This window comes from Ruditapes philippinarum, unplaced genomic scaffold, assembly GCF_026571515.1.
Source record: "Ruditapes philippinarum isolate M1 unplaced genomic scaffold, ASM2657151v2 ctg902_1_1_1_1, whole genome shotgun sequence".
Classification (NCBI taxonomy): Eukaryota; Metazoa; Mollusca; class Bivalvia; order Venerida; family Veneridae; genus Ruditapes; species Ruditapes philippinarum.
Genome location: NW_026862017.1, coordinates 100,162 through 119,687, shown reverse-complemented (window position 1 = coordinate 119,687; position 19,526 = coordinate 100,162). Strand labels below are relative to the sequence as shown.

The 19,526-nt window shown below is 30.4% G+C and overlaps 1 protein-coding gene across 1 annotated transcript; it reads left to right on the top strand.

Annotated features, from left to right (window-relative positions):
* Positions 1–262: 262 nt before the first annotated feature.
* On the top strand, positions 263–19,285 carry LOC132717677 (uncharacterized). Its single transcript, XM_060701210.1, has 4 exons — positions 263–422; positions 16,321–16,447; positions 17,603–17,738; positions 18,640–19,285. Exons 2-4 carry the CDS (start codon positions 16,373–16,375, stop codon positions 19,032–19,034), a joined length of 606 nt encoding a protein of 201 aa, XP_060557193.1. The 5' UTR covers positions 263–422; positions 16,321–16,372; the 3' UTR covers positions 19,035–19,285.
* Positions 19,286–19,526: the final 241 nt, after the last annotated feature.

Sequence of the window (19,526 nt, the reverse complement as noted above, 5' to 3'; positions counted from 1 at the left end):
ATTACATCGCCCGCAACCACTAATCCAATATTCAGTTCTTCTTTTCAGAGGCGTACCTAATTTATTTTTCTGTGATAAATAGTTTTACCTTTGGCAAGCTCTATTGTTCAAGCATTTATCAAATTATTACACTTCAGATGTTTCGTCTGTGATTCCAGTAATTTCCCTTTCTCCATTACTGTTAAAGATATTGACATTCAAATTAACGGGAAAAAATCTAGTGTTATGCACTCAGGATGTTGCTATAGATGTCATGTGATCGCAAGGTAGTTGTCACGTGACCTACGTGAGTACAATAAGAAGGTTGGTGCTAACGAAAAAATGGCATAATATCTAACTGGGGACATCGACAACTAAGTCGTTGAAGACAGTGTTTCTTCTTCAGAATTTATTCGGAATAATTTGACTTTGCGTTTCAAAGGGTATGTGCTTTTTATTATAGTCAGTATAACATAATAAAAGTATATTATTTAATTATTTTTGTTATATTAAATCCTTCGGCAAATCAATTTTCTTTACTTCGAAACATTTATTTTAGTAGCTATAATATTTTGTGAAACAAATTGACAGAAACTTTTTTCTGTCAATTTGGAGATAGCTATAATTGTTATGACTAAAATGCAACACATTTCTAGGTTTGGGATTTCTACGAACTTTTAAATATTTTATCTAATAATTATTATATAAAATTATTATAACAAACAAAAAAACAGATCATTTTACAAAAAAAATGTTATTATAGTTCTTTAAGTTGCAACTTCCATAAGAATATCTTTACACTGGATAAAGTATGGAATTCGTGGAAATAGTTAATAACTTAAAGGAAAGTTTCCTCTCGATAAAAGTATAATTTAGAACAATTTTACGAGATTAACTTCTCGTTTTTGTTTTTCTTGGAGAGAATGTCTTTTTGTTTAACGAAAATTGTTATTTGAAAATACATAAAATATTTGAAGACTTAAAAACACAATGACAGTAGTGCGTTATTGTATCTTCATATTAATTAAGAATAAAAGCTTCACTTAGCGAAATTAATTTCAATGTATCTGTTATACATCTGTCCTCCGTGGAAAGTGACATTATTTCATTATTTAACAAATTTGTATCTTGAAACAAAAGGATTTTTTCAGCTTCTTCTTCATCTTTTTTTTTTCAAAACCTTTAGAAATTTTGATATGGCACGAACAGCAAAAAAAGTGATCAAAGACCCTTTGAATTTTAATGTAAAGGAAATGTTTGTTATTTACACAAATTTAATTATTCATTAATTTATAGAAGATTAATTAAAAGGCCAATATGTTGCTGCCAATAGTAATTTTCCAAGACTCCTCAGTTCTTCATATTTCAGACATTAATATAATTCATGGAACGAAAAAAACTACAATCTAATTAGAACATCATGAAAACTTCAAACATATCGTTTACGAAAAGTATTAAATGCAAATTTTAAAATTAATGATTAACATGAATCAAACTGTTATCAGATATGAGCAGTTTCGGAGACATGGCATCTTTTAGGTTGAGCGTGGTTTTAATCCGATTTTATTTAAATTACGTTATTAAAGGACCAATGCTGACGCTTTTGCAAAGTTCCATTAGTATATGGCAGTAGTTTGAATTAAAAGCCAGATATTTTGCCGATCTTTTGCATATATAAAAGTAATCGTTTTATTTTCTGATGTAAATAAATATTACATAGTATTTTAATTAACATAAATATCGTTTTTATATTTCATCTAAAAAGAAGATGTTCACTGAAGCTTTACTCGTACATTTTACCCATAATTCATCTTATAAATAGGTCATTTTTTTTCGTAATTAAATATCATATCTAGAAAAAATATACTTTAAGCAAGAAAACTTGAAAGAAAATAAATCATTGTACACATTTATTGAATTGGATTTTAAACTTTTTACAATTTGCATGCATTAAACATGCTTAATATTAGCATGCTTAAAGTCTTGAATAGGCTTGTCATTATTTTCATTTCAAGCGAATTTTCCATCAAGTTGAGATAAAAGGGATTTTTACAACAGACTGTCTAAAAATGAACAGTGTAGACTGATAACAAGCTTTGACTTATCATCGCCTCGGTAGTTTTAGTTGCCAACATTTGACTTAATACTGATCCTGCTTTTGTGTTTCCATTGTAATAAACTAATATTTGAGAAATTTAAATATAGATAACTTTCCAGTATCTGTATTCACTTTTGAAACTTGCACATGTTCATATATTACAATTATAAATTTCATTTATGCCAAAATGTTTTAAGTTTCAATGAGCGTCTTTATACTTCATACGATATTGTTCAAATGTGTGTGTTTCTTATATGTACACAATAGAACTATTTAAATATGCAATTAACATTTTTAATGTCGGTTTTACATTTACAATTCTTTAAATTGGAGACAAATTGCTGATTACTTGCAGATAAATATTATTTCAAATGCATGTCGTTTCATTTCAATAATGATGCTATTTATAATTCAAATGTTACAATCACTTTGAGTGCGCTTGAGTTATCATGGACATTTAAAGGAATGACAAATGATTTACATTACTCCAATTCAATTTTGCGAAAGTTGTATTGATTCTGATGTAAAAATCCAAAAACTGTTTAAAGATTAATCATGTTAGGCTGTAAATGTAAGTCTTCAATCATCACAGTCATCATTAAAATAGTTAATTGATCTATTAGTTAATGCACTACCTTATTATTGTTTCTACACTATGACAGTTACAAAATGATTGGCCACTACTTTTATGTACGTTACAATTACACAATGGTCGGTCTCTACGTCTTGATAATACATGTTTACAACAATTTGATAATTAAAAAAAGGTCGGTATCTATATTTATTTTATAACATATATTTTGTATATGTTTGCTACAATTTTACGACTACCCAATGATTGGCCTCTATCTCTATGTACTTGATTTTCCGTTTGCTTTAATCTTACATTTACCAAATGATTTGTTCCTTTGTTTTGTATTTCATTTGTTTCCATGCTCCTGAAAAATGATAATCTTAAGAACACTAATGCGATGTGCTAGCGTTGATAATGAACAAATGTGTTATGTAAATGACTAACCATTTCATGAGCTAATATGTGCATAGCGATGGTTCATCTTACTATCACATTGTGTTTCAACGTGCCCGTTCACTTTGTACATTTTGCCTTAGACGGACATTTCTCCCTAATGTGTCGTTGGCTTTACTTATTCTGATAATGGGTGTCTGCCCAATTATCACATGGTCAAAAATTGAGTTTATTCAGCCGTCTTATAATGCAAGTAGTGATCCTTGGATTAGACCAAAAGCAATTTTATCTATTTACGAAGACACATAACTCTAATACAAGTTCTGCCACAATGAAACAGAATGACAAATTGTTTTCTAATTGCACATTGCCTGAAAGTCATTTTCAATTTCATTAGTGGTATTGGATTCTATTTCTATCATGTCGTCATGTCATCGTTGTTGGAATAAGACCCCTTTGGTAATTGATGCAGACGGTTAATGTTAAATATGTTTCTCAAAGAAAAGAGAATGAGGACTGAATATTTACATTGAAGCAACAATTTCATATTTCATAGCTACGCTCATGAAATATATTGTTCATAATGTTCTTCAAATAAATATATTGTAAAACAAGTTAAAGAGTTTCTCTGAAATAGGTACTTAACTTACTTTTCAGTATATAATGGTAATAAGGATAAATTGATGTATACAATCAAACACATTATGAACATTGCCGGCTTTCATTAGGTCACTTGATCTGTTGGTACGCAAGAGTTTTAGAAATTATAATGATAAACGTAATGTGTACATAGTTATTCAATACGCATCTATATGACATATCTTTTATAATCATACTATTCTAAGCATTGCATTTACATACCAGTACATATATTTTAGGGAATATTCGAAAAAGTCTTATGATAGCTTTTCACATCATTGAAAAGTAAAATAAGATGGGATAGTTCATTAATAGATGTTTATTATGAACGTCATTGCAAGATTATTTTTGTTTGTTTGTCTGTACGAACTTTCCTTAATATTTGTTTACAGCATGTACGTCAATATCAATTGTTTGAATTCGCGCATTTTATTACAAAACTTTGCCAAAAGGAATTATAAAATCATATAATCCACCGCCAGTCATAAAAAAAAGATCAGACACACAATAGTTGCTTTCTAAAACAACATGTTCGGTTAACAGAGAGGGTTTACCGGTTTACATAACCACGAAAATACTGATAAAGGTTTGGATCGTATTTTGCTGATGATTACGAACTTGAAATATTAACCCGTTCTCCTGTATTATTTTTGCTGAGTTTTGCTGAGAAAAGAATTAACTCGTTTTTGCTTGTGATATGGTAAAAAATTTAATCTATGACAATTATAGTAAAACAAATTACTATTTACAGTGTTTTTTTTTGTGTTCGATTGCTGGTCGCTTAACAATAAACCAACTGGAATGTTAAGTACGTTGAATAATTTATTAAGGTACGGGCATATTCATAATTATAAATAATATTAAAAGCAAGTTGTATCAAATCACATCATAAATATCGTTATGGCAAATATCTTATTCAACTGTTGCCGACTTCAATACGTAAATGATTTTATAAAAGATGCACATTTATTGAGTCTAAGACTAGCTTTTAACAATATTTCTAAATGCGAAATGCTTTACATTTAAGTGAAATCCTACCGGATACATTGACGCATGTATTTTGCATTACTTACAATCGTGATATTCTATGCAAATGTCATTGGCCTTTAAAAAGCTTTTATTAAACAACCTGTTATATCAAATACCAAATAGGCATATTTGGCAATCCCTTTTATATAAAGACGTTGAACATTGGCAAGCTCATTATCATGTCCTGTTGTGCTAATAATATTTTTACAGTATTTACAGCACAAAATTGAGTCATTGATTGTTAGCATCTTTAGAAACACCAGAATTCATACATGTATATCATTCATTACCTATAATTCCACGCATTTAAAAGACAACATGCGTAATTTTAATTTCTTATTGACCCGTTTCATAAACTTATACTCATCATAAGGCCATTCATATCCATCTATGTCTTTGGCGTTTAATTTTTACACTAGCTTTGCATTAACACAATATATTTTTATGACACTTTTAAACAGCAGTCAGATCAATACAATTCGTTTTGTTCTGCGTGATAATATTCATTTCTACGATTCTAAAAAAGTGGTGTTTATACTTGGGATAATCAAAACAAACCCAGTGTATCTTGCGGAATCATAAATATGTGCTGTTAAAAGTCGGTCTAAATTTGTTTATATGATATCAACTATGCGTTTATAACTGTTCAAGCAAGGTTGTTTTGAGAAATTCGACGATTGCGGTATATATTTATAAAAGCATTTATTATAAAATTTATAGTGGAAGCAGCATAAGTTGTAAGTGTATGTAACGAGTCAGTTTAATATAAAACGAAACTGTTTCATTTTTTTTATCCCGGATAAAATTTTATTACAAGCTCTTTTAATACATATTTGCAACGATTGTTACTTAACTGTAGGGACAATAATTGGCGCTCTCAAAATAAAAATGCAAAGTATTACGACAAAATGAAAAAAAAATCCTCAATAGAATGAGAAGGTATGCCATTATATGCTGTATTATATCTTCTTTATACAGGTCAAGTGTCTTACCGCTAGAGTTCACAATATTTCAACACATGACCAAAGAGATTAAAAATTGTCCCAGAATCTAGCTATTGAATTGTTAATTCCCTCTGAGATATCTGTCGGAAATATGGGAATGTTTAGAAATTGCAGACAAAGCCTATTCATTACATTGCGAGAATATATCTTTTTTGTCTATTGTGATAGGGATTTCGCTATTTGATGTAATCAACACTAGCAATCATATTGAAGATTATCTCGGATATATAAAGGAGGAACATGGGAAGTCAAGCACCCACACAAACAAAATCTAAACACAAAAACATATGAAGTAGATGTCTGTTAAATTAATATTCTATACAATATTGCTCTCATTCTTAACACGGTTTAAGCATTTAAATGTCATTTTTTCTCTAGCAAACATTTTTAAGAAACAGAAAAACTTGGGAACATCTGCGAAGTCACGGTGTTAAATTTGTGAAAGTGTATTTGTTTACCGTTATCAAAAGCCTTGTTTATTATCACTTCCCAACAACAAATCATCAACGACAGCAGTATTAAAATTTTAAATAAGACATACCCTTTTGCTTATTGGGTTATCTATATCGTCAAAATGTAAAGAGATGATGATATATCTGATATAAATTACATGTTCCGTTTTAATGCATATTCTATCTTCTTTCATACGAATTTTGATACATATAGTACATGTTTACAAGATTGCCATTCTTTTCAACTCTCCCTAAATTCAGTTAGTTCATTCAACTTTAAAAGATGATATTGAGAAAAAAAATGATTGTAAAATTTGATTAAATGGAACGTTATTCATGTCATATCGTATTTTATTCATTTAAAAGAGTATGCAATAAAAAGGCACCATAGAGTCTAAGGACAAAAATATTAAAAACACAAAGTATCCCGTTAGAATGTATTGATACTTAATTCTAACATCCTCCTTGTCATTGATCTTATAATAAGCTTTAATTTTACTGCAAATATGCAAAGTTAAATTATAATTCATCCGCTATTGGCCAAAACAATATGAATAATTAAGCATTTGAAGGAAACTATTCGGATATGTTTTAACATATCTAATGTTCTTATTCTGGATATTTTAAATGAAAGCATTTATCTTAATGCAATATTGATGAAACAGCATATTTGTTGTTTTCAGACTATTTTATTGCAATATACTAGACGCAGATGTGGTTTAACACTTTGAATTTAGAAATTTTTGTATTTAAACTATTAATTTTGTTTGTAATATTAAATGAAATGTAAAAAAAATATTGGAAAAAAAATATACTTTGATAAAGATGACTGCCAAACTGAAGAATATACTCTTGTCTTAAACGGTTATTTACAACAATACTTTCTTTATGTAACTTATTGGTGTTTGATATAAATTTCGCTTTTCAAACTTTAAGATCGTTATTTAATAAAAATTAATACCAATTAAGAATACACCCTTAATACTTTAGAATGAAACTGTTTAACAAATGTTCATAAAATCTTGATTTTCTTCAAAATAATAATTTGAAATTAGTTTCTCATATTAACCTGGTCGTTGTTCTCATTTTGTTAAAATACTTCCACAGTCTTCGTATTAAAATTCATTGTTTTTTATCATCTGTATCAGCATATTTGGAAAGCTCTCAATGTATTTATTGTTCCAAACAAGATGTTTTCATGAAATTATTGAACAAGCAACATATGTCTGGTACTACTTCATTAGTGCTGCTCTACCACCCAGGTCAAGTGAAGCGCCGCTGTAATAGACAATAAATAAACGAGAATGGAAACAAACTTGAATGAATAGTTTGGTGCCTGTGAATTATTCATTCATTTTGTGTCATCTCTTTTGTAAAGACAGCTGCTTAAATGATTGTCGTCCTTTACGTTGTCTCGTACAGACTATCAATTTTATTAGAATGGTGATGTTTATCTTACTTACCAAAAGAAGACAAGCACAGCTGAAGACACAGGAAGACAAATATTACATTTCAAGTTGTTGAACATGTCTATGGAATGCAATGCACGTGATAAATGTCTTACAAAAGCGTGAAAATAAAAACATTTTAAAACATGTACCATTGTTCTTATTTCTTACACTTAAAGGTTCCGTAACATGCGCATTAACTAAAAAACCACTCTGACTCATTGCTTTGATGTAATACTAGAGCTATGGGTTTAGATTTGTCAAAAAGCGTTTCCTCTGAAAATCAGATTTTCTCGCCTGTACAAAATTTAAGTGGATTGTAATTATAAGTAATTATATGTACGCTATTCAAGACATAGGAAATTTTAGATCTTGACTGTTTTGAGAAATTATACCTGAAATAATAATGGACTGCCAGGGTATTGACGTCATTAGAAAACTCTCGTGAATAGATACTTTATTATAGGGTTTATTTCATTAACGTAAATTAACTATTACTGAAACAGATATTAAAGATACAGTTCCGTGAACCTAATTAAGACGGAACTCATTCAATTGAATCTGTTTCGTTGATGAAAGCCTTTAGGAAATTTCGTGTTCGAAACAAAGGCAATTACGCTTTAACAGTAAGGTATCGAAGTGAATTTTATTACAACAATTTAATATTTCTGTCAATGAGAAAGCTTTTACATATTAAGTCTTGTACCTTTCTACTTTTTACATTTGCAGTATAGTAAATGTTCAAGAGAATCGTTATAAAAGCTATTGCATGAAGAAGATAAATACATTTGCAACTATGATGCATCAGTTGTATATTGTTATATTATTGTTGAAGTGTCATGTAATCATTGACTGTAAAATTATAATGTTTTGTTTCCAACTTAAATCAACGCAAAATAACTTTTTATATTATATGTGCGAACATGTGATTGGCGTTTTACCTAACCAGAAACGAAACGGTTGTTTTTGTGATTATGAGTTTGGTTCTTCTCAATGCCTTGCAAGAATTGAAATAAATATGTCTATAGCAGCTTTGCAGGAGAGGGTATCTAGTTGTCACCCCTTAAGACAAGGTTGCAAATGAAGGGGTATTCCATAATCTCAGACCGTCTTAATCTACAAAATATTCGTGCAATGGCTTTCTTAAAATGTTTCAAGTAGTTTTACAAGGTGTATGCGATACGTACTAAATCTAAAATTAACTTTCAAATTAACTAATTTCTTTATAAAAAAATACGAAAATGATATGCTCAAAGAAAATGACAAGTTGTATACATCATGTACATATAATTAACGGAAATGGATTATTGTTAATGCGCATTATAAAGTGATATGTCAATCTTAAGTTTATCTTCAGACCTATTCAGGATAAGTATTATGAAAATAAACTTCAGACGTTGTTATGGAAACGACATTAGTTGCTAATAAATGAGCGATAGTAACATGTTTTAAGGATTGGTTTTTTTCCTTATAGTCTCAAAACCTTTGCGACAAAAAGAACTGCGAAGTTGTGTTCTTATTACTATAAAGATTTATCTGTTTGTTTAAACTGTTTGTCTTTGGAAAAAAGAACACGTAAGTTTTTATTTATTCATTTATTTATTTATTTTTTTTACTTATTTATACTTTTCATGTATTTATATATTCATTTATATTCATAGTTGTATTTATCAATTAACTAATTTATCTATTTATTTTTTATATTTCAATTATTCAAATTATAAAAATCTAGCTATAAACATTTATAATCGAGGGAAAATTTAACATGTTATAGTCTTAGTGTACTTATGTTTAAACATTATTACGAAGGAAAATGCCGAAGGTGATCTTGGTTTCCGTTGATATGGTATAACTTGTATGGTTAAGGCTTACAAACTAGTTTCAAATACTCAAATCCACTAGGAAACATACATTATAATTCATGACAAAATTCTTTTGTTTCTGCTTAATGCATGACGAAGGTTAACATTTCATGTTTTCAGTAAAATCATACACTTAGTTTTGATTATTTCAATGTTGTACCTTCGAAATATATCACTAAGTCAGCTTAAATGGTACGCAAATACCTTTAATGTACTTCTTCTTGTTAGACAAATATCTCACTATGAAAACAAACTTTTTTCTCAAAAACTGAAAAGTGGGTAAGACATTCGGAAATATAATTCACGATATATTTTCAATACATTATTTCATTTCATTGTATTTCAAAAATATTATAGAAGTTCACAAACCTAATGTTTCCTTAGCAAAACATTTTATTCTACATTGTACGACCTCAGCAATTAGCCACATGTTTTTTCTGGGTTTTTTCTTTATTCAATTGACCGTTTACGTGCCCTAAATGTCAATCGTTTGAGAGAGAGAGAGCTAGGAAAAAAAGAACATGGTAGGTCGATTTGAATTATTCTCTAAACGACATTTATATACATAGTCATCATATAATACTTTATAAACGTCTTTACTTTTACTAATTATTTTTGTGTTGTCGTACAAAAACAATAACACACTTTTTGTCACAAAGAATGTTTCGCAACACATTTGCTATTTCAGTATCAAGCTGTTTACGCTGTATTACATCTCCCCCGGTTTGCTGATCAATAGGAAAACACATTTGTTTCGCAAGTCATTCTTGTTAGTTTTTTATGTGCAATTGTATTTGAATTAGTAGTCGTAAATTACCTTGTTTAAACAATTAAAGATCATTTCCTCCCTCTAGATAGAATGTAAATCAATGTTGTAGATCAAAGATCGTTCGACATTTTATGAGTTACATGACCAAGTTAATTATCCCAATCCGTATAGCATGGAAATTTCAAGTATATTGTGAAGCATTTCCTTGACAGCGCAGGCGTGGATTTCAGGTGTGATAATTCGTCTTTGATTGTCCTTTGTTATATTAAGTTAACATCAAAGAAGCGGAAACATTTAAACGCCAGTTCACAGTTATTGATGGGTAGTTCCTGAAAAACTACCGGAAGAAACACGCCTTTGACTTTGATGTGTATCTAGTTCTTGAGCTGATTTTGACCAAATTTATAGTAACAATTATATAAAAACAATAGATCAATTGCAGTGATTATCCGTGTTTTATATAAGACTGAGAAAGAAACGAAGTCAGATACATTAGAAGTGTGTACAGGTCTTAGATGAATTCTTATTTGCTTGTATTTAAGAGTGTTAGTGAGTATGCATGTATTTAAAAGAGAGAAAAATACGAATCCCTAAAGAAAGTCCAAAACGGCAAAATTGAAAATGCTTCTGGCTTGGTTCATGGACGGTACTGTCATATACACACCACCGTTCATGCCCGCTAATGCCGGCTTAAACAAAATACAGTCGAGACTGTCATATGTGACTTTCCAAGGGACCTTCAGAAAAAGGTCACATATGACAGGGAGTCTCTAAATACAGTCTCAAAGAAAATTAAATTTAAGTATTTAAAGATCCTTTATGTTTTGTGATTGATATTGTTACAGAGTGTATACCACACTTGCAAAAAAAATATATATGGATTTTTCAAACATCAAAGAATATGTAAAATGTGTACTGAAAATATTTGTGCACATTATATTTAATCAATAAATTACATGCATTGATTACTTATTGGAAAATTTAACTTAAAATAAAGTTCTAATTACCTCCCTTTAATGGCCTTTATTTATATGAAATGTTAAATTGGGTGATATCTTTATAAATAATGCTTATTTGAACTTACAATCTTGACATATCTTAATTTGAGCATCATATTTATGAAATAAAACCATGAAAAATTGTGTTACAGGATCTTTCAACATATCCATATCCAAAGCTTTTTCTGGTTAAGAATCAATATTTTTTCCGTATTAATTATGCAGTCATAGAAAGGTAAATAAAAAAAAATATGCTGCCTAAAAAATCTTCCGTGGGCACTCTATAATTAAAAAAAAAAATCTAACACAAGTCTTAACCAGTTTACTCAGGCCATAATGCACATTACACACACATCGATTGCGTCATGCTTCCCATAAACAGACGATACGTCACTTGATACCTGCATTTATACATGTCAACTGTGTAATTGAGATAGAGGTGTGTAGACTTTGTTTGCTACTGGATTATAATTGGACTTAATTATTTTGGCCCTCTGGTGTTATAATAGGTACTAATTATTTATCTGATTTAACGGACAATTAAAAGGTGTGAAAGTCGTTTAAATCAGACCAAACATTGCATTGGGACCTGACAATTAGGCTCGCTTGTCACATATGACAGGGAGTCGTTTAATTCAGACCATTTATATAGGAAAAAACGTTGGGAGTACTGAAACAAGGTCGGATAAGACAGGGAGTCGTTTAAATCAGGGGGTCGCTTAGGCAGTCTCGACTGTACAACATTGATATATGAAAATGGTAAAATTTTGGAAATAGAAACATCGGCAATGAGCCTCGTTCAAATTACATATCATTCAATAATTGTTCAGTAAAATGATGGTTTAAAATGTGATAGCAACTTATAATGGACGGGACGACGACGAAATAATGCAAATGACATACATTCGCCTGTTAGCGGTTCAATCGATTTAGCTTTTTACTGTTAAAGTATAATAAAATGCCAGGCAGAAACCAATTCGTCAAATATTAAGTATTGTGTTCATAGCATCATGAATCATACTCTTCATTAATATACGCAATATATCTGTCGCGTATTCTAATCCGATTCTCGGGGTTTGCATATTTCTATCTCCAGGTTACAGTTTGATGATTATATTGAATAATTTCTGGTCCGAGGAGGTTTTCATAGTTTCTGACAATTCACATATTTCATGATTTCAAGCATGTACCACATACTTAATTCAGCATCATGCGTTTATTAGCCATTTTCTTCACTGGGGGAAAATGTCGAAGAAAAAGTATTAATGTTCTAAAGATATGACAGAATAAGCAAGACATATTTTTATATCCTGATTTGTGCTATATAATGAAAAGTACTTTTGGTGTGTGTATCTCTCATGTTTTGTCTTAAGGGGGAATAAAATATCACTACCACATATGATAGAATATTGTTATCATTCAATTTACTTCACTGATGTAACTATTGGCTGTAAGGTTGCATGCATTTTATAATATCGTACTTGAGCAACAGTACTTTATCACACTTTCATATCAATAGCCAAGCGATATACCTGCTAAAGTATTATCTTTATCTATTTCATTCCCTTTAAATTACATTTTTGAGTTATGCCTTAGTGTTCAATATTTTGTGTTTTTACTTAAATCATTATTTTCTAATGTCTTTCATTGATATTATTTTTGCCTTCAAAGCTGTGGGTTCAAATACCACAAGGGGCGTTAGATTCTTTAATGTGAGGAAGTTCCGGTGTTTCTTATCAGGTGCTCAATCGTGCTTATAATTATTCATAGAAGGGCACCTCAGGCCATCCTCCAATAGTAAAGCTTTAAAGTCGTTATATGGTTGTGCAACGTAAACCCCAACGGAAAAAAAACGTAAAAGCCGTTTTATACTTTGTAACTTATTATGCAATCAATACTATGTTTAGCGCTGCAGTGTTTGACATTAAAATGCGGAATTAAGTCGTAATTAGAACTTATCTAAATAAATTAAAACTTGGCATACATATTGCACGGCAGCCTGGCTCTAATAATTTCCTGACATTTTAAAATTTTCGTCGAATCATCTATTTCTGCAACATGGACATTTTAATGCCTCCGTAATTCGTATGAATCGCTTAGGTATCCAACTACGTGATGAATATTTTAATTAACTTAAAATTAGTTGATTGTCCTTATTTGGTAGACAGTGTTATTTGATGGTTCTCTATCTTTGTAAAATATACAAAATAAATAATTAATCAAACCAGTCGGACAAATGTCGTTAATGTATAAATGTTGTTGTTTTTTTTTTGTATGTTTTATTCCGCATCAGTAGGAAAAAAATAAAAAAGTATGTACAAAATGTGTTCGCTCGTCTTTCGAATATGAAACAATGTTTTATTTTTTTAATTTAAGTCCTTCATTGTAAGTTTAGTTATAGTTTAATCATATATGATTGTTTTTTTCTTGCTAAGTATACAAAACAGATACAATGTCACATACAAACATAAGTCAAAACATTATCGAATAAATGAACAGTGTGTACATAGGTGCTGTAGTTGTTCACAAAAAGCAAAATGATCAAACCACAAGTTTTATCAACATTAAAGTTTTGCCTTTCCCACGATGATAAGATGATAAGAGAGAACTATGCTTAAGAATATATTTCTGATTTACTTGTTATGGTAGCCCGGTGAATTCATGCTGAAACTAATTGAGAAAAAAAGTTCAGAATATGAAGAAAATTTGATTAAAATGATATATATCTTTAGAGATTGTTTCATTAGTTAGAATAATTAGTTCATAGTTACCTCATCCTTCTTCAGCCTCTAGGGTGAACAAAACAAAAATATTTAATCATCAAATTGAGACGACTTGAACAATTATTAAAAAGTAAAATAATTAAACTTTAGCCATATTTCTTTCTTTCTTCCCAACCATCCTAATCTTCACACGGTATTTGATTACCTAAGTTTGCGAAAGTAATATTCAATTGTCCTGAGTGATAATGTTTTTTATTTCACTGAGTGTACATTTATAGATTCATGCGTTGCCTGTATAATTATGTGGTTGTTACTGAATATAAAGTGTAATTGTCTATAACTATAGATTTGAAAATTAGTCAAATTTAATTGAGTTTGAACAATTTATTTAAAGATATGACGTTCATTATAAAAGGCTACTCTTTTTATTCACTATAAATGACTTTCTGTGTCACCGTACTCAGCAGTTGTAGCAGAATATTTATGTACATTTGTATACGTAAACGACATTAACATAATTGGCACATTTTATAATTGATGTTGATTTTGCATTAATTATAACATTTTGTAGTAGCTTAAATTATTTATATTGTTTTTGCAAGCATTCAATTTGACAATTTCAAAACCACCGGAACTTAATTTGAGCATAGATAAAGTTTAACGAGGAAGGGTGGCATTTTATAAACGCATCCTTCACTACAAAATCAAGCAAAGAAGAACCCGGTCCTTTTGTAACTTTATAAGAGGCTAATATGAAATCAAATCACAAACAGTTAGCCCTGAGGTAGAAACAGAAAGTGTTATAAATGAGCAATTTAAATATCGATAACACAGATGTGATTACTATAATGTGGCTGGTTGACATATCTTTTATAAAACACTACTTTATATTTGTCCCAAGGGACATATAATGAAGTTTACTATTCAAGGAATAGAGTATTGTGTTACCCGCATACAAATTGCTTGGATGTTATGATTCTTAACAACAATTTCAGAGCGTGCTTTTAAGACCAATGTTTCTGGTTGGTCATATTTTAAATGCAAAAGCATTCCGCCTGCATCACTTCCTTCATTTCAAAGAATCAACTATACAAAATACAAACGTTTCTTAAAGATGTGAACATTATATTAAGATATTCTTACTGTAATTTTTGCACGCCAAAAATTCTAACATCGGCCAATATCGTAGCAAATCGTTCATAACCGGAACATATTTTTTCACAATCTTCGGTATTCAAAAGAATTAACCTTTTGTTTCAAGCGATAAAGGATGAGTGATTGTAAATACTCTTATGCCGAAGACTTTGAAAGAATAACGTTCCGGAAAAAGCCGATTTCATTTTTTAAAGTTAATGAATTAAGTTTTGGCTTATCTAATTTTTATTCATACATTTTAGTTGTATTTTTACAGCAGTAAATTATCACATCTTTTCATGAAACTTACAATAATAAATTTTGTTACGTTCGTGCAATTGTACAGCAAATAAAACAAAGGAAAACGTACCCAAAAGAGGACAATAGCTACTCATGTCAGAAACACAATAAAGGTCTACAGCCTAGGTCAATGGACCTACCATTACAGTACGTAATGATGTTTGGACGCTGTAGAAATATGTCACATTGATTTCTCTGACAGTGCTAACAACGACCATATAAAACCACCACTAATGGTCTACTTGAAGCAATAAAGCCATTTATTATTCATGAAAATACATTCACGATTATCTGTTTAAATGGGAATGAATCAATTGTTGTTTATTGTTTGTTAGAACAAAAATCTAACTTTGCTTGTAAGATGGTGTACTTGACAAGATATGTTTGAGATAAATCGAATTATACTTACTACTAGTTGTATATAATGTACAATACCACACAATGGGTGAGGGAACAATAGATAACTAAACAATCTTTTTTTATATAATAATCATGTGCAAATAATTTTCTTGGATAAACGCCTAGTAAATAATTTTCAATAGCACTAATACAAGTTCAACAATCATTTACTTATGATTACAAATTATGCCACCTTGAGGTTTAGATAGTTCCGTTACGTAAACATAGTCGTGTGAATAATAGGCAACAGGAAATCATCTGTCATATCATATTCATATTCAAATGACTCAAGATAGATCTGTAAGACTGAAGTATACCTCTGTTAAGCCTCGCGTGACTATAAAGTGTAATTAAAAGATAATTGATACATCCATGATATTTGTCCGTAGTATCATTATCGACAGCTTGAATGCAATGACTAACGTACACGTTCATAGTAATGTCATTGTCAGAATGATAAATCTATTATATGCAAATGACGGTAAGAAGCTTATATGAGTTCAATTACTTTCATTTCAGATACAAGCAAACAGACGACTGTACACAGGTCGGAAATCGACACATAATAATCATGCTTCCATCTTTGGAAAGAGTATTTGCCGGGCTCATAATGATATGCCTACACTACAGCCTCGCAAACGATGTGGTAAGTATTGTATACTACTAGTTCATCATTTCAGATAGTTTTAACAATAATCAGTTTGACAAAGCTGTGCAAACCGAATGTTGGTTGTTAAAATACCTAATTATGGATGAATTCGCAACCGTATACATTCAGAAGCGCTTGAAAGTCCGTATCTCTGGGATCTGAACGGTGCCGAGAACTGAAAAGTAGGACACACACCGACAGTAGAATATGCAAAGCGAACAACAAAGGCAGAAAAGGCAACAAAGGTTATTCAAACAGCAGCTTAGATTATTCATCAAAATGTTTTCAATATAGCCACAATTTCTCCATCTCATGGTATTTTTATAGCATGTAACATGCGTTAACAAACAGTGTACTTTATACTTATTATCTTTTTTAATTTATATATTTCAAATATACAAATTAGTAAAATTACTGCATGTTTTTGCCCTACATTTTTGTCCAATGAGAAATCTTTAACCTAAAAACATTGCATACACTCTACTTAAAAGTTTGTTTAACCATTTATTAAAACGTCGAGCCTTTTTGGATAAACACTAGGCGTGCCTACGAATAGTATGTCAAAACCTAAGTTAGGAAGGACATATAATTATAAGAAAAAAATATATTACTTTTGAATTGTTTAACTAGTTCAAAAATTTGTTATTACACATATACTACAATCATTGTATAAAAAATACGACTTTAGCCTAAATAATTGTGAAGCTCTTAAAACATTGAAGTACTTTAATCACTCCGTCCATCTTCCAAGCTTATTATTATACTAGAATTCTGGTAATGTGGGAGATCCCTCGATAACAGTAAAACCAAAACAGTCAGTATATTCATTAGAGATAACAGGACGTTTAACATCTGGCATGCCCCTAAGCATTGGTTATAGTAGAACTCAATCGTAAAGACTCTTGTGAAGTCAATCACCTAGAAAAACAAGACTAAATACAAAACTAAATGAGAAAAAGAAACGGGGAAACATATAAACTGTTGCCACAAAAATAGAAATATGGAAAAGAGGAGTCCGTCAAGGGCGAGGAAATATCAATTATAAAGTTTCTGATAAATATATTTTCTGCGTGTGTTACTCTCAAATTAAAAGTTGTTCTTTGCTTTGTGGAATTTTGTCCTTTTTATCATATAATAATCTGTTGATTTCAGTTGTCTGATACTGCATCTATGCAAGATGATCTACAAGACATGGACAAACGAAGACTTGATTCAATTGCTTCTCATGGACTAAGTGGCTTTAATAAACGCAGATTCGACAGCATTGCTGATTACCGAGGCTTTTCAGGTTCGTTTATACCTGCATTCAGATTTTCTTCTGAACCACAAGCATATTAAATATACATTCAATAGTATTCCCATCCATATTTTATTAAACATAGTTACATGTACAAATCTATTAAAATATTTAACGTCAGTTTATTTGTTTAGACAGAAAGTCAAAGCAACATGACATTTAATAGTTAGTTTAAATAAGGTATAAAATTGGAAACAATAATGACGCTTAAAGCTAAAATAGTGCCCACATTTTTTAAGGTCTGATGTGCTGAGAAAAAGCCGAACGGCATCACAATAATTTAGTTTTCTCCTTTGATAAATTAGATTTATCTGATGGCTACCGGTACCGCTATATTTTCAGTTTTCAGACCGAAATTCCATACCCTTGGTGGTAATCGTGTCTAACAGTTATATGATTTGGCAATACTAGTATGTCTAAGTAACTTATTAAACCTCAGTCTACATGACTGAAACAAACTTTTGTCTTTGAAATCAATTCCTTGTATCATTTAGTTCTATTATCATAGCAAAACTTTCACGTGTACTTAATAATTAAGAAATGCCTATATCTAAATGTAGCCTCAATCTCGAAAAAACGGGAAGAGCATACATCAAAAGATTGTATTGCTAACGTAACGATACAAAGTTCATTGATCACAGTTCTCTAGTCAAGCCAAGTTAATACAATTCGCAGAGAATACAATTCGACCGTGTTTTAATTCATTGTTTATATCGTACAAATATAATTTGAAATATATCACGATATTACCATGTCAATTTCATAATATTTTCATTTTATCCGAAGAGAAAGTTGATGAGCCGTTCTTTTTTAAATTCACAATATATTCTTAAAATAATTAATTTGGATAACATCAGCAAAGATTTACAAGGATTTTCTGTTTTGTGTTTAGGATTTGCTGACAAACGACCATTTGATTCGTTATACCGTGGCCGACTTAACGGATTTGCCAAGCGTACCTTTGACTCAATACAAGACGGCGGTCTCCGTAGCTTCGCAAAACGACGACTTGACAGCATAGGTGGAAACTATGGCGGTCTCTCTGGGTTCGCTAAGAAATCTTTGGATTCAATCGGTCAAGGTGGACTCAGTGGATTCGTCAAGCGCCCAATGGATTCAATAAACCGTGGAGGATTTAGTGGCTTTGTTAAACGCCCGATGGATTCCATCTACAGAGGAGGTCTCAATGGATTTGTGAAGCGACGACTCGACTCAATCGGAAGCAGTGGCCTGAGTGGTTTTGTAAAACGTAATGAAGACAGCGTCGATGGAGAGGTTACAGATTAAAAGTTAAACAATTAAGTTCAAATCATCAGCTATTAATTTTTAAATAAAAATGAATTTGAAAAGATTAATTATATTTGACATACCGTATTTTTGTAAGAATAAACATTGTGTATCACAAAAAATACATGTGCAATTATTTTGAACAAATATTTATGCATTCATCTTTTAGTTTGATTTTAAATTTATTTCTTTTAAATCTATAGAAACATTTTCATAAACATCGTAATAAAGATCGTTTTAACATATGCCAATGTATGTATTGTTTTATAACAAAAAAAGACAAATTGTCAATTCTACGTTATAAAACATCATTTTACATTATCATCTGCGGCTCTTTTAAATTATCATGCTATAAGTGTTAATGTATTACATATTACTACTGGCCGCTGATATCTAGAAATTAGGAACAACGCAATGACTAAATTACTTGGCAAAATTGATCTAAAAAATCATAGCCGCAATTATTCCGATTTTAAGGAAATAATGTAATAT